This window comes from Mobula birostris, chromosome 26, assembly GCF_030028105.1.
Source record: "Mobula birostris isolate sMobBir1 chromosome 26, sMobBir1.hap1, whole genome shotgun sequence".
Lineage (NCBI taxonomy): Eukaryota > Metazoa > Chordata > Chondrichthyes > Myliobatiformes > Myliobatidae > Mobula > Mobula birostris.
Genome location: NC_092395.1, coordinates 45,208,071 through 45,233,976, shown reverse-complemented (window position 1 = coordinate 45,233,976; position 25,906 = coordinate 45,208,071). Strand labels below are relative to the sequence as shown.

Genomic DNA, 25,906 nt, shown 5'->3' with positions numbered 1-25,906 from the left:
GTTAGATTTTTTTCCATGGCTTCAATCTTTCGGTCTCTCTGCCGAACGGTGGCATTCAGTTCTGAAATTCTAGTTTGTTGTTGATCAATTTCACGTCTAATCGATCTAATGTCATTTTGAATCGTCTTCAAAACTTCTTCAAACACAGCAAATCTTTGATTAAGTTTTTCCTCTAGAAGACTTGATATTGTTTCAAAAGTTAATGGTATTTGCTCAGATGCTTTAAGATCACCATCTTTTTTTTCCCCCCATTGCCATTGGAGTCTTTCCCATTTTTAACTTCTCATCCTCTGGTCTGCATTTCCAGCGAGTTAAAATCGAAGTTCAAAGATATATGTGTGATATGAACCTTTTAGTGTAGGTATAAACAGAGTAAATAAGGGTGGTTACGGGTAAAAGAACTACAGAGAATGGAGCGAAGGCAAAATGTACCCCACCCACACCATGAGCGCCTCCTGGAGAGTCCCCTGCCAATGTTTAAGTGCACTGTGTGAGGGTTCCAGATATCGTATGTATCATATGAGCGTATCAAAGCTTGACAGCCAAAAGCAATTTGGTTCAGAAACTGACTAAAGAATTTAAACATCTAACACAAGCAAAAGAAAACACAGGTAATTTTCTCTTAGTAAATGGGTATCAATGTCATAGAGCAGCACAGTTGCGTAGCAGTTAGTGTAATGCTATTAAATTGCCAATGACCTGGGCTGAATTCTAACTGTTCCCTGTAAGGAGTTTGTACACTCTCCCCGTGACAGCGCAAGTTTCCCTCGGGTGCTCTGGTTTCAAAGTTCAAAATAAATTTATCGAAGTATGTATATGTCATCATATACAACCCCACATTCATTTTCTTGTCGTCAATCACAGCAAATAGAAGAAACACATTAGAATCAATGAAAGACAACACCCCACAGGGTGGACAACAACCAATGTACAATAAAAAACTTATCCAAATACAGAGTTAAAAAATACACGTGGACTAAGATGTTAACTGTTCTGTGCTATCACCAGCGGGATCATCAGTCGATCTGCCACCTGTCCTAAGAGTTTCGGCCCGCTTATAATCAAGACTCCCTCGAGGTGGTGGGCCAGCAGTGCTAAACCACCACCTCCCACTGGTGAGCTTAAATACTTGGCATCTGCCTCTATCAGAGTTGTTGGTCACTTCCATCCAACAGATAATCTGCTCTTCAGGTGTCTTATGCAACTACTGAAGGGTTTGCAAGATATATGTACACTGTCTGACTATCTGCCCCTCTGGACATACCTGGTCCACACCCATGCTGATCCTTTCTCTGCTGCCTCAGCTACAGCCCTGCTGGTTGACTTGATCTCTCTTCTAGTGAAGCCAAGGTCACGCAGTCACTTCTGGAAGTGAATGCAATAAACCCAAGGCAGCCTACTTCCAATGGATAGCATGAGACCTTCCACCCTCTGTCTCTGCACTCAGATCTTAATTCTGCATATTTCGTTAACTTGTGCACATGCGCTTCATCGATGTTGTCTTCCCAGGGGACTGTGAGTTCACCAATAACCACTTCTCTGCTGGTGTCAGACCATATGATTATATCTGGACGCAATGTGGTGAAAGCTATTTGCTCTGGAAAACTGCCTTTCCCGTCCAGGTTGGCCTTGACACACCAATCATTGGCTGAAGAAAGTATGTTTGATCGTGAGCCTGTGCTGTACACCCTTGACTTGGAGCCTTCTTTCACAAACGATATACGATGTTCTGTGCAACATGGGGCACGGGATAAGTTGTGCTGCAGTACTCTCTGCCCAACCGCTTCTGTTACAACCTTGAGAACGTTGTTATGTCTCCAAGTGTACATGCCGCTGGAAAGATTGACTCTGCATGCACTCAAAATATGTTGAAGTGTTCCCTTCTTGCCACAAGCAGCACACCTGTCTGTCTTATCTTCATACCAGGTGCTGAAGTCGGCAGGTGTTGGGAGCAGATCATACACTGCTCTGCGTAGAAAAGAAATGCAGAGCGGTTCCATCTGCCACAGAACATTCCAAGATAGATGTCCTTGTTCAACACTTTCCCATCAGGTCCAAGCCCCTTGTTTGGCCAGGCCAGCTGTTTTAGCTAACCTCTTCTCCTCTTCTACCTTTTGGATTTCTTGTGTTACAAGCTCACGGCGCTACTTTCCTGTAGAAGATGACCACCACTTGTGGGTTGTCCATCCAAGTCCCTGGCAGCCTAGCTGGGTAGCCCCAACCATCTCCTTCAATCTAGACTCTGCCTCATCAACTGCTACACGGGCTGACCACTTCCTGCCTGATCTCACATCCAGCTGGGTGTTCTTGATGACAGGGTCTTTTGAGTCTCGAAGCATCAAGAATGATCTTACCTTGGCTACCTTGACCTCTTCAACAAGGGATTGCACTGGAATGGTAAGCTTTATCTGGCTACTGTGGATTGCAATGCTGGTAAGGCTGCTCCGTACTCCAAGCCACTTCTTCACATACTTGTTGATCTTTCGTTCCATTGCCACTTCATAGACAGTTAGTGGCCACATTATCTGTGGCATTACTCACCACAACTTCAACTTGCCAGGCAAGCCACACTTGTCAACGGACATCAGACCTCTGCTGATCTGCTCTCCTGTCTCTTGAACCCTTTTGGTGTCTCTCAGCTCCTCTGTGTACCATCGCCCGAGGCTCTTAACTGGTTGTTCCCGAATGAATGGAATCTCCTCTCCGCAAAGGGTGGAATGAAAGTCATCATTCTCCCTCCCTCTCGGAGGACCCAGAGGGTATGTTTCTCCATGTAAACTAGAAGCTTCAAGAGGTGGGTACAAAAATAAAGTGGAAAAAAAAATAATAAATAAGCAATAAATATTGAAGAGTCTTTGAAAGTGAGACAATTTCAGTGATGGGCAAGTGAAGTTATCCCCCCGATTCAAGAACCTGATGGTTCAGGGGTAATAACTGTTGCTGAATCTGGTGGTACGAGTTCTAAGGCACCTGCACCTTCTTTCTGATGTCAGCAATGAGAAGAGAGCATGATCTGGATGGTGGGGTCCTTAATGATGGATGCTGCTTTCCTGTGACAGCGCTCAGTGTAGACGTGTTCATTGGTGGGAAGGGCTTTCCTGTGATGAGCTGGGCAGTATCGACTACTTTTTAAAAACACACAAACACGAGGAAATCTGCAGCCGCTGGAAATTCAAGCAACACACACAAAACGCTGGTGGAACGCAGCATTTTGCGTGTGTTGCTTCACTACTTTTTATTGATTTTTTCCATATAAAGGCATTGGTGTTTCCAAACCAGGCTGCGATGCAACCAGTCAATATCTCCAGTACACATCTATACAAGCTTGCAAAATTTTAGATGAAATCTTTGCAAACTTTTAAGAAAGTAAAGGCACTGCTGTGCTTTCTTCCTAGTGGCACTTAAGTGCTGGGCCCAGAACAGGTCCTCTGAAATGGTAACATAGAGGAATTTAAAGTTGCTGACCCGCTTCACCTCTGATTCTCCCATGTGGACTGGTTCATAGACTCCCTCTTTCCTCCTCCTTAAGTCAACAGTCATCTCCGTGTTCTTGCTGACATTGAGTGAGTGGTTGTTATTGTGACACCATTCAGCCAGATTTTCAATCTCCCTCCTTTATGTGGATTTTGCCAGCAACAGTGGTGTCATTGCCAAATTTAAATATAGCATTATATAAGCAAGTAAAGCAAGTGACTAAGCACACAGCCTTATGGTGCACTTGTCAGTTTGCAGGCTAAAGTTTGCGATACAATTGCACAAGGAGGTATTGAGGCCAAGGACTTGACTCTTATTGAATAGTTTTGAGTGTTTGGAATGAGGGTTTCCTCCCGCATTGCAAGGACATACGTGCAATTAGGTTAATTGGTCACATGGGCATAATTGAGTATCACTAGGTCATTTGGCCAGAAGGACCTGTTACCATGCTCTAAGATTCTAAATCTAAGATTACTCAAAGTTTTGTTTCTAGTGGCAGTCTATACATCTGACAGGAGAATGAAAGATATAATCAAAGCATTGTCAAGAAATTGCTTCAAGTAATCCCTTTTCCACAGAGTGCAGTTTCAAAAAATTCTTTTGAAGTCACTCCATGTCTGGTTTTCATTCCTGTTCATTTGCTGCATAGTTGCAGTTTCTCACCTATTCTGTTGTGAATATAAAATTAGGACCAGTTATTGAAGTAAAGTACAGGATTGATTCACAAATGAAGATTCAAAAGTATCTAATAAACTATCAAGTAATGAATAAACTGCCATGACAATAGATTTAATTTGTGTTTCAAAAGGAACAAAGGTTACGTTGATGCAAAATTGGTAAAGGACTGATGATGAATGTCTGTTTTACAGACTGGAGTATCATGCAATAGTGTTCCATGGGTCAGTGATTCAAAAAAAGCCGAAGATGACAAAAAAACCACCTTAAAATCTGCAGAACTTGGAAAAATATGGTGAATTGGGAATATTTACAGCACATGGAGTTTAACAAAATTGTGAAATGATGCATTTGGGGGCAAAGCAATTCAAAGCAAATGTGAATGTTAAATACAACTGAGTAACAGAAAGGATGGGAATGGGATTACTACATGTGGAGCTAATTCTTCGAATGTGACAGATTAAGGCAAGTCAACTGTTAGAAAGGTAATTGGGAAATGTGGCTTTATCAGAGAATATCATCAGCATTCTCTTGGAGTCAAGCCTGAATTTTCACAGTTTTTTTTATTTAAATGGATCAAGTGGGTGAGCAGTTTGTTCCTTTACATCAGATTTTCACGCACAACAGTCTGTAGAGTTTTCAGAGAATGCTGTGATAAATTAAAGAAATCCAGTGAGTGGCAGTTCTGTGGGCAAAAATGCCTCGTTAATGCGAGGTCAGAGGAGAATCACCAGACTTGTTCAAGCTGACAAGAAAGCAACAGAAACTCATAACCATGCATTACAACAGTGGTGTGCAGAAGAACATCTCTAAACACACATGTTGAACCCTGAAGTGGATGAGACCATGAACATATCTCCTGTACCTAATAAACTGGCCACTGACTGTACAACAAGAGTGAGAGGAGCTTCCTCACATTGGTCATTACCTCTCTGAGATAATCGTGTTCTGGGTCTCTGGCTCTCAGAGTCAGATGTTGGTACAAAATCATTTTTAAAAAAATCACTAATTAAGTTCGCTCAAGCGACATATTCTAGGAGAGGGTTATTTCAAAGTTCAAAGTCAATTTATTAATAAAGTACATTCATGCCACCACATACAACCCTGAGATTTATCTAATCTCAGATACAATGCTGATCTATTCTGAATAAATATACCAACTTTAAACCACGTTAACATTTTTCTCACCCAAGATTCACTTAAAAATAGACGGAAATACAAACAGAATGATTAAATACCAGGACTAGACTATTTACTACAACATAGATAAGCCATGCACATGATGCAAGAGTTTTTAAATTTATAAACATAGTAATACTTGCTTTGCTTGAACATGGAGGTGGTGATGAAGATAATGCGTATAGTTGTGAATAGTATTTAAGATGCTACATGGAAAGTGTTATGAGTAAGGTATAAAGAAAAATCAAAATAGCTGTTTCAACTTGGAATCTGTGCAACAGAATAACAGACATCACCTTTCAGTTGAGATAGAGATTTTAACAAGAACATCTAAACAACTTTTCTGAACATCCACGCTCACCCTATCTTCCTGTCGCCTTAATAATAGTAACCTGCTGGCTCTCTCCGTCAAGTTCCTCTTGCCCTTAACTACCATGCCATGAGTGTCCGCATCCAACACATCATCCTCTGCAACTTCTACCATCGCCAAAAGGATCCTACCACCAACTATATCAGGGGTAGGCAACCTATGGCCCGCGGGCCAGATCCGGCCTGCAAAGGTATTTTGACCGGCCGGCAAGCAAATATTGAGATACTATGCTTATCTGGCCCGCGATTTTTCTTTATTCTGAGTGTTTCATGCGACCACATTGATGGACATGCATGGCGTCTTATTACACTGGCCCCAGGTTCCGTTTTGTTCCAAACCAAACACTGGTATATGCGAATGATGGGAAGGCAGACTACCTTATTAACATGTATTAGATATTCTTCGTGCACGCGCAGGTTTTCAGATGGGATCGTTCAAATTTGTAAACAGAAACAGCGTCACTGTGTTTTAACAAGAAATCCACACTAAATATCCAGATAGTTACAGGTGTCCCCCGCTTTTTGAACGTTCGCTTTACGACACCTCGTTACGAAAGACCTACATTAGTTACCTGTTTTCGCTAACAGAAGGTGTTTTCACTGTTATGAAAAAAGGCAGCGTGTGAAAAAAGGCAGCCAAGCTCCTCCCCCGGAATGTATTCTAGCCGGCATTGCTTAAACACGTGCCTGTGAGCATCTGTGCTTTATGTCAATTTATTCTGAGCATCCGTGAACAAGATGAGTTCTAAGGTATCGGAAAAGCCTAAAAGAGCTTGTAAGGGTGTTACACTTGGCGTAAAACTAGACATAATTAAGCGTTTGGATCATGGCGAACGAAGTAAGGACAAAGTGAGCTTGGCTTGTGGAAGTTGACGAAGATGATGTTGAAGAGGCTTTGGCATCCCATGACCAAGAACTGATAGATGAAGAGCTGATGCAATTGGAAGAGGAAAGGATAACAATTGAAACCGCATGCAGTAGCGAACGGACCGAAAGTGAAGTCGTCCAGGAACTGAACGTGAAGCAACTGCGTGAGATTTTCGCTGCAATTGACAACGATGATTGCAGAAAAGTATGACCTTAATTTTGAAAAGGTACGTAGGTTTAGGCATATTTCCAAGATGGTTTGAGTGCTTACAAAGAACTGTATGATAGAAAAATCAGCCACAGCAGACGACGAACCTAGACCTTCGACATCGAGGTAGGCAGACATAGAAGAAGATGACCTGCCTGCCCTGATGGAAACAGACGACGATGAGATGACATCCCAGTGTCCCACCAGCCCAACTTCCGACGACCCAGCCTAACACATCATCATCAGTGTGCTCGCTGTCTTCCCGATTCCAGTAAGTGATACTATACTGTACATACATTATTTCTATTTTATATAGGCTGTGTATTTTTAAGTATTATTTGGTATGATTTGGCAGCTTCGTACCTTAAAAGAGAGAATGGTTCTGCCAAGAGCGCTGGAGCCGAGTGGTTCTGCCCACAGCGCTTGTGTGAGATGTTCGCTATGTTGGACAGTGCAGCAATGATTGCAGAAAAGGATTTCTACTTTATATAGGCTGTGTATTTATCATTTCATTCCTGCTTTTACTATATGATACTGTTATTTTAGGCTTTATGTGTTATTTGGCTGATTTGGTAGGTTATTTTTTGGGTCTGCGAATGCTCACAAATTTTTCCCATGTAAATAAATGGTAATTGCTTCTTCACGTTACGACATTCCGACTTACAAACTGTTTCAAAGGAACGCTCTACCTTCGGATGGCAGGGGAAACCTGTACATGTGCTACGATACTTGTTGAATAACTCGCGTTTCAAAATAAAATCAAAGAAAAAAAATTCCAATGGCAATGAATGCAAAACACAGGAAGGTAGATGTTGAGTGCCGAAAAGCAGTGAAAATGAAGGAAATACCCAGTGCCAGCTAGGAAGTCTCAAAACGTATTGCAGAAAAGATGAAGCCTTTTACAAATGGAGAGTTTGTCAAAGAATGTTTACTGGCAGTGGTGGATATTGTTTGTCCTGAAAAGAAATCTTTATTTGCATGTATCAGCCTGTCAGCAAGAACCATCACACAGCGAGGTGAAGAAATGTCAGCAGATGTTAAAAGTTAAGGGATGCCTGCAATGAATTGCATTTTTTTTCCCCCCAATTGTGCTTGATGAGAGTACAGACTTGAGAGACACTGCTCAACTTGCAGTGTTTGTTTGAGGAGTGACCTCAATTTTTCAAATTTTTGAAGTGTTTATTCAATTAATTCCTATGAAGGACACGGTTACTGGAGCAGACATTTTTGAAGCTTTGCTGAGAATTATGTTAGAAATGAAACTTAATGTGTCGAAGGTAAATGGCATCACAACTGATGGAGCACCAGCAATGGTGAGACAGAAAAACTAAACTGAGTTCTTTGATTACTAATTGGCATCCTTGGTTAAGCAGAAATAATTTTCTAGCATGTGTTATTCATTAATTTGAGGCAAAACATAACTAGATGTATTTAAATGGATAATTCCCATATTTCAAGTTTTTTTTATGGCATTTATCTGGCCCATCATCCGCTCATTAATACGCGATCCGGCCCACAGAGGCAAAAAGGTTGCCGACCCCCTACCCTCCTCCAATCCACTTGCTGCAGGGATCGCTCCCTGTCATTCCCAAAGTGCTACACCTGCCCATTTACCTCCATTCAGGCCCCCAAACAGTCCTTCCAGGTGCAACAACAGTTCACCTGTGAATCTGCTGGGGTCGTCTATTGTGTCCAGTGCTCCCGATGCAGCCTCCTCTACATTGGCGAGACCCATCGTAAATTGGGAGACTACCTCGTTGAGCTCTTCCACTCCATCTGCCAAAAGCAGAACTTCCTGGTGGCCAAACATTTTAATTCCTATCCCCGTTCCAACATTTGGTCCATGGCCTTCTCTTGTGCCACAATAATGCCAACCTCAGGGTGGAGGAGCAATACCTCCAACTTGATGGCATGAATATTGACTTCTCCTTCTGATAAAATTTCTTCCATTCTCCTTTCTTCTTCTACTTTCTATTCTGGCCTCTTGTTCTCCCCTGCCTATCACCTCCCCATGGGTCTCCTTCTCCTTCCCTTTCTCCCATAGTCCACTCTCCTCTCCCATCAGATTCCTTCCTCTCCAGCCCTTTATCTTTACAACCCACCTGGCTTCACCTATCACCTTCTCCCTACCCTCCTCCCTCTCCTCTCATCTTCTTATTCCAGTGTCTTCCCCCTTTCTTTCTAGTCCTGAAGGAGGTCTAGGCCTGAAACATTGACTGTTTATTCATTTCCATAGATGGTGCCTGACCTGCTGATTTCCTCCACCATTTTGTAAGTATTGCTTTGGGTGTCCAGCATCTGCAGACTTTTGTGTTTAAAACAAGTTTCAATCCTTTTGAGAAAAAAGGCTACTCATTTCATATTACTCCAGACATCATACAACTCCATGCCCTTACATCTAGTTCTATTTCATAATAAACAGTGAAAGCAAGGAAGATTACTAAGCAACTAATGTTTCCCCATACAATCTTCCCTCCTACTGCCATAGACTGGCAACAAGGATGGTCCTTCAGTCCCCCAAATAAGTGCCAACTGTCAACAAACCTGTTTCAGTAATTCTATTTTATTCCCTGTACACTCCTATCCATTCCCTCAGATTCCACCTCACTTGCACACAAAGAGCAATAAATACTGGCCAATTAATCAACCATCTTTGGGATATAGGTGGAAATTGGAGTACCTGGAAGAAATCATGCCATAACAGAAAATGTACAAACTCCAACACTCAGGACCCAGGGTCAGAAGTGAACCACGATCACTGAAACAGTGAGGCAGCAGATCTACTAGCAATACCACTAAGGCACACAATGTCATCAAGCCAGAAAGCTTTCACTGAATAAAAGCCTCACCTGAAAATGATCAAGCATTTGTTTCCAAGACAGCAGCAATAAGGCATCCTTCCTGACCTTTTTTGGGATTTCAGAATACAAAAGAGAGTTCTCTCTACTCCCATAAGGCATCCCTATATAAAAAAAGACAATTTGCATTCTTAATGGACAAAAATATGACTATTAAGTTGGCCAGTTAATGATTGAAACAAATCTCAGCAGTGTGCTGTTAATGCCCAGCTATTGTTTCATTAGCACACTGGTTCAGTACCAAAAAGATACAGAAAATCTAAAGGAAATTAGATAAGTTTAATTGTGACGAATACAAGTGAACATCACCTTAGCCTTCTCGAGTCCAAGAACAATCCCTGAATCTCCTAATCTGGTTCGATAGTAAGTGACCATGTGAAGAGTACTTGCTCTTTCAATTGCTCTTAACATATTTCCCACACTCAAAGTTGGTATTAACTTAACTCAGCTGGCTCTTGGCAGAGAGTTGATCACTCCAGTACAGGCAGGCACCCTGGCTTAATGATCACTCCAATTGTGATTTTTCACTATAATGCCACTATGGGCTATGCCACTGATTTATGAAACTATTTTCCACTACACTCTGCAAACTGGAACATATGTAATAAAATTCACATTCTGCATTTCACCCAGACTTTGCAATTTATGTTATTTCCGTTGAAATATTTTCCAGCTGCACTACTTTCTCATATATCAAGGAATGGCTTTAAATATATTTCGAACATTTTTAGAGCAGAATAATTCAGAAAATTTCAATATGCTGGACAAATACATTCTACTACCCTATGTACATGTGACAATTCAGTCAGCCAACTGACTCCAAATAGATACACAATGGTTTTAAATTATGGGCAATTTTCTTCCCAATTTACCCCAGGAAAATTAAGCCATAGAAAACTACAATGAAACAAGTTCCAACTATGTTATACTCAGAAGGAGGTTTGCACCCCATCATTTTATCCACTGGAAGGTCAACAATAACCTAAAGCTGGCTGCATCATGATTTTTTGCAGCTTAAGTTCTTTCTTGATGTGTGGTTTAACATTCTGATATTATTTAATACTTACCCAAGTAATACACACGATGGGAATGGTGCCCAGATTTATCATTTTTTGGAATGAACTGGAAATCATGAGGTGCTTTGTTAATGACAATGCCAGGGTACTTCCTGCTGCTGTGGATAATCTCTCTGAGTCCATCCCAAGAGTGCTTCTCAACGTAGAACGGTGTGGATTCATCTTCCATATCTTCTGCTACTGTGTTTTCGGACAGTGTTTCTACTGTGGCCATCTCCTCAACCGTTGCAACACAGCTGAATCAATTCAATGCCACAAATGAAAACAAAAAATCTATAATTGCACAGCATAAAAATGTACATTAGTATACAGACATTTTCATTGTTTGATACGTCAGCAGAAACTGTTTATTATACATTTAATTTACACAGAATTAAAAGAATAAAATTCAGGTGTTCATACTGAATAATTTTAAATGATTTCCTTGAACTACAAAGGCACTCTTGTTCAACTAATGTGCTACAAGTGTTATAAATGCAGTATACTCCATTCAGAAATAGTCTCTAAGAGTCCATAGATCAAGCTCCATCTTGTAAGTCCAATTGTGAGAGATAAGAATATGGCAGACTATCATCTTAATAAAACAGAGATTAGAGAGCATTGATCAAGAGGGGATTCAGATCATTTTCATTAGTTGGAAACATCTGTGATTTATTAGAAATCATAAATTATTGTCCGTAATAAAACTAACAATGGGAATAGAAATCCAACATTTACAAAACTAGGGATAAGCAAGAGATTTAAAAACAAATCAGTGAAACAATGAATGAATTTGCAAATACGTTTTACAACCTCAGGACATCCCAAAGCGCTTGACAGCCAAGTACTTTTGATGCGCAGTCACTGATGTAATGCAGGAAATGTGGCATAAACGGGTCATAGTGATTTTTTTTTCAAATGGTACTGAAAAGGGATAAATATTGGGCAGGACTTCAAGAAATTCCTCTTATTTGAATAGTGTCATAGGATCTCAAACATTTATCTCAAAGACCAGGCCTCAGTTAAATATGGCACCTGACAATACAGTAATGCCACAATACTGCATCAATCAGCAGCACAAAACCCTGGAATGGGACTTGGACATACAACCCTTTGATTCAGGCTGACATCCCTGTGCACCTTATTTTCAAAAGATAAAAACAAGAAGGCACACTCATGCATTGTCATTCTACACCAGGATTATAAATGGAATTTAGCTATTTCTCTGCTCTAGCAAATATCACATGAGTGAAAATTTTCTTTTGTATGTTTACTACATTAAGACACCTTATAATTTATTTAAACCAGTAAGGTATCGAAATTGTAAATACTGTATAAATTAAAAATGATCTTTTCACATAAATTTACAGAGTGAACATTCTGAGCAAAATCTTAAATTTTGGATCATTAACAATTACAGAGAAAACAAGTCTAAGTAATGAGAAATTTCTCTTATCTCCTTATTTTAGCCTTTTATAAAAAAAATATTTACCATATAAAATTATTGTTCTTAGTGCCAGGACCAAGTTCCTCACTGTGTTGCCATCTAGCAAATAAGGCGAATGTGCAACTTTCGTTTGATGTACTGAAACCACGTTGACAATCAGCTGTTCGATGTTTCTTTCAGTTTCTCAGCAGATGATTATCAGGGAGATTTTAAGTACAGGAAATCTTCACATAAGCACTTCCCTATAAAGTCAGCAATTTAAATAAATAGTTACAGCCAAGGAACCTCCAGCTCTCAGCACTTTAAAAATCTGAAGCACTGTACTTAAATACTACATCAACTATAAATTAAGTAACTCTGTGGGAATGTGCTCACTTCCATTTTCATTTTATACATGTAACCACAAAACAAAATCAGAACACCTCCTGAAAACCATCACGTCTCCTACTCATCTTACAACCAAACACCATCAATCCCATCTATAAAGCAGAATCTCTTCTTCCTTTCCAATTCTCTTCCTGTTTCTGAAGGCAATGGTTTACACTATCTTAACATTTCTGTAAGTACTGGAAACCAAATGAACACCAGCTCAAAAACCAGGAGAGTGACTAGCTGCTCACCTTATGTGACCTTGTTCAAAGAACTTTGGAATCTAGCACGAGGACTGTGATGTTTCAGTTGCTGACCTGATCTATCTATTTAAGAATAATTCTTCATCTGATTTTATAATATGGCTGCATAGGTACTATCTATGGAATTCAACTTACATTAGTTTTATATTCATGAATGTATTAATATATCAACACTTCTAATAAGGAAGAATGCTGCATACATCAGAATATAATGAATTTCTCCCAGAACTAAAACAATTTAGAATACAAAAATGTGAACAATTACTACTCAAGCCTATACACTTCAGTAAGAATTGCTGAACAACAAACAGGAGTAAGAACAGATAACCCTGAATTGTTGATGCTAATAGTTGTGGTCCCACTGCTAAACCTACTGAACTCAACTAACACAGCACAGACCAACAATTAATCAACCCCAAGATAATCGATGTAGATATACACTTGAACGCACATTATACTAACAACGCACAAAAACTCTATATAGGGCGCCATGGTAGCGTAGTAGTTAGCACGATGCTATTACAGCTCAGGGCATTCCAGAGTTCATTTCTGGTGCCATCTGTAATGAGTCTATCCGTCTGCTTCGTGGAATGCCTGGGTTTTCCCTTGTTGCTTTGGTTTCCAACCACAGTCCAAAGATGTAACAAATAGGTTAATGGGTCATTGTAAATTGTACTGTGATTAGGTTGTAGTTAATCAGGTTTGTTGGGGGTTGCTGGTGCAGCATTCCTTGAAAGGCCAGAAGGGCCTACTCCGTGTGGTATCGCTAAATAAATAAAATAAACACTATACAAAATCCTTAGGGGAAAAATAAAGTTTCCTGGTCACAATCAGAATACTTATATCCTACACATTTTAGGAACAACATTATCAGACCAAATCCAAATGATTTGAATAAAAGCCGCACTTAATTTTGTGTTGTATGTTGGTGTTAAGGTAAAGTGGTACAATGCTGTTCTCCAATTATCATATTAGGCCAGGCCACAATTCCAGGTTTGGGTCACTGTATATTGTAATTTCAGTGCAAGGCAAAACCACATCGCAGTCAGTCTAAATGTGAATGCATCTTGCATAAATCTAAATGCTGGTCACACACAGTTAGAAATAATACTTAAAGAGCAATAGCAATAAGGAAACGAGAGCAGCAAAAGAAAAGCAAAGAATAGTTCAACAAGATGTTGGCCCATATGTCAGGAATAATAATTATTGTAATAAAATTAGCAATGCATGAACCTTCTAAGTGAAGAAACCTTTATTACTGGTAAATACATTCAAAACATTACAACAGTGGCTATACTTTATTGGCTGCAAAACAATTTGGGATATCTGGTCATAAAAGACAAAAGAAATGCAGATCTGAATTCCTCTCCTGTTTTCAACAAAGTCTGTGCTAAAATGACAAATTAATACTAAAATTGTTTGAAACAAGTAGCACTGAATTAAGAGTAAACTGCATTCCTTCCAAAATAAAACAAGAAATAACAATAGGTGAGTCAATCCCACATTCCTGCTCTACCTTACAAGATCTTGACTGACCTTTCACCTGACTACCTCTTTCCGGACTAATGACTGTCTTTAAGACTGAGTAGACTCGGGGAGTGCACTGCACTACTCTCTTCAGTGAACAATTTACAGAGATTCACAAGTTGGGCAAAGAAAATTTCCCTTACCTCTCAAACCCAAATCCTTATTTTGAAGCTGTAATCCAGTCAGTCAGAGGAAATGTTTTCCACCACATTCATCCTGTCACATCCCGTTTATTGATGTTTCATTAAGATTACCTCTCATTCTCCTAAATTCAAGAAAATTTGGATGCAGTCTATTTAACCTCCTCTGAAGACTGCTCCCCCACTTTAGATCCAATCTGGTGACTTTTGTTGTAGTCTATCACAAGTATATTCATTCTGGGTGGGAGACCAGAACTGTATCTGACCATTCCCCTACTATAGTTCCACTCCATATACTCAAATCCTCTTGAATAAACACAATAAATGCCTTCCAAATCTTGCTGTACTTGCAAATTAACTTTCATTGATTTGTTTACAATGAAAGTTAGGTTTTTCTGACCTCTAACACATTTCAGTCTCTCACCATTAACAAACTACTGGCTTTTTTTCTCAACAATCATGACCGAAGTTTTCCACATCTTCACCCTTTTTCTTGGACATATCACAACTCAAGCCTCTGTGCAGTCTTCTTACAAGCTATACTGCCATCCAGAATTGCACATTCAATGAAGCTAAATATATTACACTTGATATCCTATACAAATCATTGACCATATTGGGAACAACTCACATCAGAGCACTAATCAGTGCAGCAACCACAAACTTCCAGTCAAAGCCGCCAGAAATAACCTATTTATTCCCATTGTTTTTGACTCTTAATCGATGCATGCCAGTACATTACCTCAAAATTTTGATTTATAACCTTACAGCACTTTGTGAATTACTAAGTGAAAGTAGAATAATAAATTACTCTGGTAGTTTACTTTCACTTAGTTTCTGGGTGCTGCTTTGATGAATTCTGAAATGTTTCCAACTACATTGCATCTGCTATCCCCTCCTTTTCTATCCCAGAAGTTACAATCTCAAATAAAAAAAAACTAACAGATTACCAACTACGATTTATCTTTAATTGATCTAGTTTGACGTTTAGTAATCCTATTAGTATTTTCTCAGGTGATCTGATACTGGTTTGTAGTTTTCCAATTTCTTTTTCCTGCCTGTTACATAGTGGGCTTACATTTACTACATTCCATTTTGTGAGAAGACAGACAACCTACGAAGCTAATAGAATACTGCAGTATGATCTGTGGAATTTAAAAAATGCATCCACCATCTCCAAGGCCAACTCTTTCAAAATTCTGCGATACACAAAATTAAGACTGTATGGTTACAGACTTTCAGCACTGGTGGAAAAATAGGATTTAGAGAAATTAATGGACTGAGTTCTTTTTACTCCTCATTCACTGTAAACTTGAACTTGGCAATTTCAAAGTTTCTCTTCTCCCATGTGGACAGAAGCAAAAAAGAAATTGTGTGATTTTTCCACCATTTCCTCCTCCTCCTAACATGCTTTCCCCATCTCAGTCTGTAAGGGATCTACATCAATTTTCACTGATATTTTTCTTTTCCTTCATGGCCCCTATCAGCCCTCTTAATTCCTTGTTTAAGTTCTTTCCTCTTCCCTTAACATTCCTTAAGGTCTTGTCTGATCTCAGCTTACATGTGTCTTCTTAAAGTGTCTCTTGTCATTCAAGGTTCCCAAACCTTGCCATCCTCGTCTTTCATCCTCACAGGAACATATTGGTCCTGAGCTCTAACCAGTTGGCCTTCAAAAGATTCCTGCGCCAGATAGTTCAACTTCAAGTTTATTGTCCTTCAACCGTACACATGTACACCGAGAAACAAGATAACATTCCTCCACACTAAGATGCGCAACACAGTACATATAACACACACACAAAGATGTATGTTAAAAAGTAAACAGTCTAATGCTGCTGCTACTTCATACATGATGAGACCTGGGTGATGGCAGGGAGTTCAGTAGTCTCAGTAGTCTTATGGCTTTGTGGGGGGGGCGGGGGTGAAGCTGATATCCATCTTGACAGTTCTTTTCCTAATGCTATGGTACCTACTGCCTGATGGTAGGGTGTCAAAGATATTATTACATCGATGGAAGGGATCACTGACAATGCTGGCACTGCTGACACTCCTGACAAATATCTCCAGTGGGGGAAAGAGAGACCATGATGATCCTCTCAACAATCCTTGCAACCCTTTGTAGGGTCTTGTGGTCAGATGCCTTGCAATTCCCATAAGATACGATGATGCAGCCGGTCAGGACACTCTCAATAGTGCTCCTGTAAAAACTGGTTAAAAATGGGGGGGGGGGGGGGGGTGTCTCAATCTCCTTAGGAAATGGAGATGCAGCTGTGCTTTTTTGAGAGGTGGTGTCAAGGGACTAGGTGAGATTGCCCATTATGTGCATTCCTGGAAACACGGTGCTCCTAACTCTCTCCACAGAGGACCCGTGTATACGCAGTGAGGAGTGGTCACCCTGCAACTTCTTAAGTTAATTGTGCATTACAGTCCACAATCATCTCTTTGGTCTGTCCACAGTGAGACTCAATTTGTTGTGCTTGCACCATTCCACCAGCTGCTCTAACTTCTCTATGTACATTGCCTCATCACCACTGAGTCATTCGTGGACTCGATGGTTCAGTTTGAACTGGAGCCAGCAATACAGTCATGTGTCAGCAGTGGGCTGAGTACATATCCCTGGGCAGTGCCGGTGCTCAGCATGACGGAGCAAGAGATGTTTCTGCCAACATGGACTGTCTATGGCCTTTCTGTGAAGTCTAGGATCGAGCTACAGAGACAGATCTTGAGACCCAATGAGGACAGTTTACCCACCAGCTTCTGAGGGATGATCATAGTAAACATTCAGCTTAAGTCAATAAACAGCATCCTTACATTTCATGGCACAATTTTCCAGGTGAGACAGAACAGAGTGGAGGGCACAGGCTATGGTGAACCAATCTGAGCGATAACCGATCTGGAAAGGATCCAAAGTAGCAGGAAGTATTAATGTGATCCATAACCAGATGCTCAAAGAACTTTATTATTGAGGTCAGTGCCACTGGATGGTACTCACTGAGCCAGGGCACTGTCACCCTCTTGGGCACAGGGATGATGTTGGCCTGAGGGGACAGTGGACTGTTCCAGACAGATGGTGAAGATGTTTGTTAGAACCTTGGTTAACTGGGCTGTATAGAACCTCAGCACCTGACCAGTCAAGTTATCAGGCCCTGCAGCTTTTCATGTGTTGACCCCGGCTAGGCTCCTCCTCACATCAGCTGTGGCCAGACAAGAGTGCCTGCTCCTTGGGGGGGAGGAGGTTGGGGGTCGGAGGGGAAGGTGAGCCTTCTCTGCCAGCACATCACTCTGTGCCTCAAACAGAGTGTAAAAGACATTGAGCCGATCAAGAGAGGTGTCACTGGCACTGACGTGCAGAGTGATTTGAATGCCCTGCCACATGTGCCTCATATCTCTAGTTTCACAGAAATGGTTGTATATTCTGGATGTTTCAACCTCTCACTGCTATGGGCAGAAGTTCCCACTTGCTTCAAAAAGGCAACAATTATACCAAGTGCCAAAGAACAATAATGCGGGCTGCCTTAATGACTATCACCTGGGAGCACTCACATCAACAGTGATGAAATGCTTTGAGAGGTTGGCTATGAGTAGACAGAACTCCTGCCTCAGCAAGGACCTAGAACCATTGCAATCTGCCTATCGCCACAATGGGTCAATGGCAGACACAATCTCAATGGCTCTCCACATGGCTTTAGACCACCTAGACAACCTCGACAACACAAACACCTATGTCAGGATGCTGTTCATTGAATATAGCTCAGCATTTAATACCATCATTCCCACAATCCTGATTAAGAAGTTGCAGAACCTGGGCCTCCCTCTGCAATTGGATCCTCGATTTCCTAACCAGAAGACCAAAGTCTGTGCAGATTGGTGATAACATACCCTCCTCGCTGACGATCAACACTGGTGCACCTCAGGGGTGTGTGCTCAGCCCACTGCTCTATTGTCTGTATACACATGACTGCGTGGCTAGGCATAGCTCAAATACCATCCACAAACTTGCTGACGATACAACCATCGTTAGTAGAATCTCAGATGGTGACGAAAGGCTGTACAGGAGTGAAATATGCCAACTTGTGGAATGGTGCCACAGCAACAACCTGGCACTCAACGTCAGTACAACGATAAAGAGCTGATTGTGGACTTCAGGACGGGTAAGACGAAGGAACACATACCAATGCTCACAGTGGGATCAGGAGTGGAGAGAGTGAGCAGCTTCAAGTTCCTGGATGTCAAGATCTTTGAGGATCTAACCTGGTCCCAATATACTGATGTAGTCATAAAGAAGGCAAGACAGCAGCTATACTTTATTAGGAGCTTGAAGAGATTTGGCATGTCAACAAATACACTGAAAACTTCTATAGTTGTACTGTGGAGAGCATTCTGACAGGTTGCATCACTGCCTGGTCTGGAGGGGCTACTGCACAGGATCGAAAGAAGCTGCAGAAGGTTGTAAATCCTGTCAGCTCCATCTTGGGCACTAGCCTACAAAGTACCCAGGACATCTTTAGGGAGCGGTGTCTCAGAAAGGCAGCATCCTTTATTAAGGACCTCCAGCACCCAAGGCATACCCTTTTCTCACTGTTACCATCAGGTAGGAGGTACAGAAGCCTGAAAGTGATTCAGGAACAGCTTCTTCCCCTCTCCCATCCGATTCCTGAATGGACATTGAAGCTTTGGACACTACCTCACCCTTTTTAATATACAATATTTCTGTTTTTGCACATTTAAAAAAATCTATTCAATATACATAATTGATTTACTTGTTTACTTATTATTATGTCTTATTTATTTTTTTTTCTCTCTGCTAGATTATGCATTGCATTGAACTGCTGCTGCTAAGTTAACAAATTTCACGTCGCATGCCAGTGATAATAAACCTGATTCTGATTAATCCCATTTTGCCTTCATGATGGCACGGGTCTTGCTGACCTGAGAGTTGTCTTATTCCCCAATCTGAAGGCAGCATCGATCTCTCAGCCGTGCTCAGACCTCTGCTGTCAACCATGGCTTTTGATTTGCCCTCAGTGATGTGCTTAATTAACAGTGATATCCTCAGTGCAGTTCTCTATGCAGCCAGTCACAGAGCTCACATATTTACTGATGTTAATACATAGCTCATACACAGCCACCTCCCTGAACATGTTTCAGGTTAAGACCCTACATCATGAAACAGCACTTACAATCCCTCTCAGGTAGCCACTTCCAAATACTCTTTCCATTTAATATATATTTTAATTCTTCCCACATTCTCACAATTCCTTTCTGATTTTATCACTTATAGGCAATGAGGGGAATTTACCGTGGCAAGTTAAACTTTATTACGATAAATCTGCTCTTTTATCCTCTTGGTTTCTATTTCCGGTGTGCAAACTGAATCATCTATGTTTCTGTTCCCAAAGATACTGTGTCTAGCCGGTTTAGTTTTTTTGCTGAATGATTTCTGGGGCTCCACAGGGGACTGTCCTGTCTCCCTTTCTCTTCACCATTTACACCTCGAGCTTCAACTACTGCACAGAGTCTTGTCATCTTCAGAAGTCTTCGGATGACTCTGCCATAGTTGGATGCATCAGCAAGGGAGATGAGGCTGAGTACAGGGCTACGGTAGGAAACTTTGTCACATGGTGTGAGCAGAATTATCTGCAGCTTAATGTGAAAAAGACTAAGGAGCTGGTGGTAGACCTGAGGAGAGCCAATCAGGGCAATATGGGATTCTGTAAGAAGTTGGAGCTCATATAAAGGGTTACCCAAGATTATGATACATAGCAGGGCAGGCTTGAAGGACAGAATAAACTACATTTGCTATTTGTTCTGAACTCGTCTTTCCATGCATGTTATTTCATTGAACCTCACATTACATTTTGTTAAATTACATGTGCCATAATCACAGCCTTTTTGGCTGCCTCTTTCCTTGTGCTTGCTTTAAATTCCTGGGGATCACCATCTCAGAGGACCTGTCCTGGACCCAACATACAAATGCAATTGCCAAGAAAACAGGACAGCACCTTTACTTCCTTAGAAGGCTGCGGAGATTCAGCACAGCATCAAAAACCTTGACAAACTTCTACAGATGTGTAGTGGAAAATGTACTGACTGGCTACATTACGGCCTGATATGGGAACACCAATGCCTTTGAACTGATCCTGTTTACAGTTGCTATTCTATAGATTTGTTGAGTACGCCCCCAGGAAAAAGAATATGTGATGGCATGTAGGTACAGGTGTGCGCCACTTAACGTCTGATCGCATATACATCCGTAGTCCCGATCGGAAAATGTGATGTAGCGGACATAACCAATCTCGTGCATCGCGCATCTCTTGAGTGTAGTAGCGTTATCTCTGTTTAATTTTCTTTTGAAAATATTACCGTAAAGTGCACTATGGCTTCCAAACGCAGGTTATTCGACCTGAAACTCTTCCAGTGGAACACTATGAGGAAGTTGAGAACAGTGATATGAATGGTCCTAATCATCTTTGATAAATTGTGACATAGGCTAAGAAAGTGTTTACATAGAAGTTTAAAAAGTGAAAAAAATTAAAAAGGTTAAAATGAAATAAAAAATTATAGTGTATGTTATTATAGTGTACAGTATACAGTTTTAGTGTACGTTCTTAGCTATTTAGTCAACACATAGTCATCCATATAGGTTTGCTAAGTATATAATATGGTGTTCGCACAACTTCCAAATCACATAACGTCCAATTTCACAGAACGTATCGTGGATGTTAAGCGATGCATACCTGTACTCTGACAATAAATTTTACTTTGAACTTTGCTTGATAGGTTTCCTCATTTGAGATATTCTGGCTCTGAAGGAACATGATTCAAATATAACGATTCTCTCTATATAATCGAAGTGACCTGACCTACTGAATGATTGCAAGTTTTTCCTGATTTCAGTTTTCCACTATCTTCAATATCTTCAGTATTTATTATTGTAACAGAAATTCCCCAAGTGCAATCCAAACTGTTGTTTCCAGGATTTACTTTGTAAGAATATATAGTAAGACACAACCTTCACTGCTACCTCCAAGAAATTAAATTAGACTTTAAAAGGGCTCATAAAAAAATTGTTCTCAACAACCACGGAATTATAATATACACAGAGAAATTTCTCTTCAACTCTGGGGAATACGATGATGAAGCTACTAATTTTTCTTTAAATAAGACTTTGAATGAATGAATATATTCAAAAATGTTTTGTGGTGCCCATTCATTTGGTTAGGATTGCCAATGTTTTCACCCAGCTCCTCTAACATCCCAGGGCTATTGTACCATGAAAGGAAAACTATTCATTCAAAGCTGAAGTATATTGTTTGTGCCATTTATTTATTACTTCAATTTTCACCCATCCTGTGACAACAAATACATATTAAATTTTTAACTAAAAGCTCCACGTCAGCCCATTCGTATCACAGATGCTGCACTGGCACTGGGCATGCCATGTGCATCCCAATCTTGGAATTTGATATTACACTGTCAGCAGCCGGGCTATTTCACTGTGTATATCAAGGCACCTTCACATATGCTCCACTCTTCCTCGATCACTCAAAATACAATCAGTTAATTATGGAGGGAATGATCCATGGTCAAATGCAAACTAAAATTCACCCGTGCACCCACCGTACATAAACACAAAATACAAATGATAGTGTAGCTTACTCCTCTCTGCATATATTTGCCTCATATTCATGAAAGCATGTACACCTAAAAGGATTAAACAGACTTAAAAGCCTTTTCATACATTATGACACTGACTTCTATTTTCAGTTACAAGGTTATGGCACTTAACTATGGTTCTCACCCAACTCCTGCCACTTGCGTCCTGATCACAAATGTGATAGCCTACATTCTGATGGTGCTGTTGAAGGGTCTGCCTATACTTTCCAGACTCGTGGCTAGCCAATTCCAACCCTCTGAACTGCTGCCCTTGCTTATCAATCCACGCTAATCGATCCACGCATGCATTCAACCTATGCATGCGTCTTACTTTACTGCTCTGCTCTGGGAGACAATGGAAGAGGTGGGGTCTTCATTATGATGCTCCCCACATACTTTTGCCAACTAATTTAAATAAAATAGCTGCCTTCTTGTCATAGCACTGCCCCAAGAAGAAATAAATATATTAAGTCAAAGGTGATAAATAGTGGAAAATCAGCAAGGAACTATGGGATAGCGAAGCTCCAGCAACCATCTTAACAAAAATTCTATATTATAGATCTAATGCATCAACAATGTAGAATGCCCAGCAAAGATAATGGCTCCAACATCAAAATTCCACTGTATTTTTCTTTAAAGAAAAGATGCATGGGATTGATTAAATCCCCCGGATTTCAAGTAATGGTTATAAACCACTGTTTCATTAGTATAGTTCTTTGTATTTTCTGAACTACCCCCCACCCCACCAACCACCATCAAAATCAGTTTACCTGGTAACTCCATTCAGTGTATCTTTAATAATTACAGCATGGACATCCCCCAGTGGTTTACTAAGTTTAAAAAGTCTCCACTTTGAAATGTTCTTGCTGAGTCACTGGATGCCACAAGCAATCCAGCAGATATACAATCTCAGGCCAGCTCAGTATTGTTTAACATCTCAGAAAAATATTGTTATCCTGGTAGAATCTCCTCAACTTCAAAAGTCAAGGAGGTTAATATTTAAGTAAAGGGAGGCGGGGCAAGCATTATAGTTACTTACCTTTTACAACTTTCTGACGTATCTTCAAGTTTAATTTTCTTTACTCTATGCATTAACAGGCTAAGAAGCCTTCACCAAATCAGTGTTCTACAAGAAAAAAACAAGTGTTTTAATATCTCAATATTGACTGGATCACAGCCATGCTATTCAATCATTCCAACATCATTACTTGTGGTATTAGGATTCTCCACTGCTGTTCATTTAGACAGAATTTAGACCATAAGATATAAGAGCAGAATTAGGCTCATCTAGTCTGCTTTGCCACTTCATCATGGCTGATGCATTCCATCTCAGCCCCAATCTCCCATCTTCTCCCCATAACCTTCATGCCCTGAATAATCAAGAATTTATCAACCTCTGCTTTAAACATACCAATGACATGGCCTCCATAGCCATCTGTGGCAATGAATTCCACAGATTCAGCATTCTCTGGCTAAAGAAGTTCCCCCTCATCTCCGTTCCATCACCATAGGAAACATCCTCTCTAAATGCAATTTATCGAAGCTTTTCAACATTTGATGAGTTTCAGTGAGATCCCCCTCCCATACTTTTGAATTCCAGTGAGTGTAGGCCTACAGCCATCAAACACTCCTCATATGACAAGTATTTCAATCCCTGAATCATTTTCCTAAACATTCTTTGAACCCTCTCCAATGTCAGCACATCCTTTCTTAGATAAGGGACGCAACACTGCTCACAATGCTCGAAGTAAGGCCTCACCAGTGCTTTATAAAGCCTCAACATGACATCCTTACTTTTAGATCCTAGTCCTTTCAAAATGAATGCTAACATTGCAGCTGTCTCCCTCACCACCAACTCAACCTGCAAATTAACCTTTAGGAAATCCTGGGTGAAAACTCCCAAGTCCCTTTGCACCTCAGTTTTTTTGAAATGTTTTCTCTCCATTTAGAAAATAGTCTACGATTTTATTTCTTCTCGTAAAGTGCATGACTATACACTTCCTGACACTATATTCCATCTGCCACTTTTTTGCCCATTCTGCTAATCTGACTTAGTCCTTCTGCAGCCTCCCTGCTTCCTCAAAACTACCTGCCCCTCCACCTATCTTTGTATCGTCTGCAAACTTGGCCACAAATCCATCAATTCCATCAGTATAACCAAGGAATTGATTGAACAGTCCACATTGTGGGATCAGATGAGCAGTATCAAGTTCCTGGGTGTCAACATTTCTGAGGAAGTATGGGCTCAACATATTGATGCAATTGCAAAGAAGGTATGACAGCGCAGTGACTATACTTCATCAGAAGTTTGAGGAGACTTGGTATGTCACCAAAGACATTCGCAAATTTCTACGGATATACCAAGGAGAGGATTCTAACTGGTTGCACCACCATCTAATATGGAGGGGCCACTGCCCAGGATCAGAAAAAGCTGCAAAGGGTTGTAAACTCAGCTACAACATGGGCACGAGCCTCCCCAGCATCCAGGGCACCTTTCAAAAGGCAATACCTTTTTAAAACAAAAGCATCAAGACTGCATCAGAATCTGGGCCGTACCCTCCAAATATCCAGACCTGCCTCTTGGTTTTTTTGTACTACCTTACTTTCCATTTTTCTATTTTCTATTTAGGATTTATAATTTAAATTTTTAATATTTACTAGTTTTTACTATTTTTTATATTTTTAATATTTAATATTTGTAATCCAGGGAGCAGGAAGCGCAGAATCAAATATTGCTGTGATGATTGTACGTTCTAGTATCAATTGTTTGGCGACAACGAAGTATAAAGTATAAAGACCCCCATCTTCTCAGTGCTACAATCAAGGTGGTGGTACAGGAGCCTGAAGACAGATATTCAACATTTCAGGAAAAGTTTCTTCCTTTCTGCCATCAGATTTCAGAACTCAATCAGTTTCTCAGCATTTTATCCTGTTTTTGCACATACACACACACACACACACACACACACACACACACACACACACACACACACACACACACACATATATATATAATTTATAGCTTTACAGTTTTTATTACCATGTATTGCAATGTACTGCTGCCACAAAGCAATAAATTTCATGACATAAGCTGGTGATAATAAACCTGATCACCTGATTCTGAACGTAACCAATCCTACAGCTGGCTATCTACTTTTCATGTACTCCTAAATTTGGGTTGTTGAATAAAATGGCATCACAGATCCCTCAAGCTCAGCATTCTCAGGTGCACATCATACTTTTTATCTCAGTGAAAGATTAAACAAGCCCAAGTCTATTTGTCCTGAAAGCTGCAGATAGATTTTGAGCAATTCTGAAGACATGTTGCAGCTTATGGAATGCTTGCTTTTATTTGTCAAGGCATTGAGTTCAAAAGTCAAGAGGTTATGTTGCAAGTTAAAAAACTCTGGTTAGACCACTTCTGTAGTATTGTATACAGCTCTGGTCATCCCATTATAGGAAGGATGTTTAAAAAATGCAAACAACAGGAATTCTGCAGATGCTGGAAATTCAAGCAACACACATCAAAGTTGCTGGTGAACACAGCAGGCCAGACAGCATCTCTAGGAAGAGGTACAGTCGACGTTTTGGGCCAAGACCCTTCGTCAGGACTAACTGAAGAAAGAGTTAGTTAGAGATTTGAAAGTGGGAGGGGGAGGGGGAGATCCAAAATGGAAGACAAGGGGGACAAGGGGGGGGGGGACCTAGAGGATAGCTTGCCCATCCTCTAGGTTCCCCCCCCCCCGTCTTTCTCCCTGGGCCTCCTGTCCCATGATCCTCTCATATCCCCTTAGCCAATCGCCTGTCCAGCTCTTGGCT

General features: G+C 40.6%; 1 protein-coding gene across 5 annotated transcripts in view; it reads right to left on the bottom strand.

Annotated features, from left to right (window-relative positions):
* Positions 1-25,906, bottom strand: part of LOC140188421 (dipeptidyl peptidase 9-like) — a 117,650-nt gene that overhangs the window by 69,984 nt on the left and 21,760 nt on the right. For 3 of the 5 annotated variants that reach the window (XM_072244679.1, XM_072244678.1, XM_072244680.1), the window contains 3 exons: positions 23,127-23,213; positions 10,698-10,942; positions 9,622-9,734 (listed from right to left, as the gene is read on the bottom strand). In XM_072244679.1, coding sequence (XP_072100780.1) covers positions 9,622-9,734; positions 10,698-10,942; positions 23,127-23,179 — 411 coding nt within the window. In that variant the 5' untranslated portion in view covers positions 23,180-23,213. Of the gene's footprint in view, positions 1-9,621; positions 9,735-10,697; positions 10,980-12,177; positions 12,375-23,126; positions 23,214-25,906 lie in introns of all 5 variants that reach the window. The other 2 variants (XM_072244681.1, XM_072244682.1) reach the window with 2 other exon arrangements.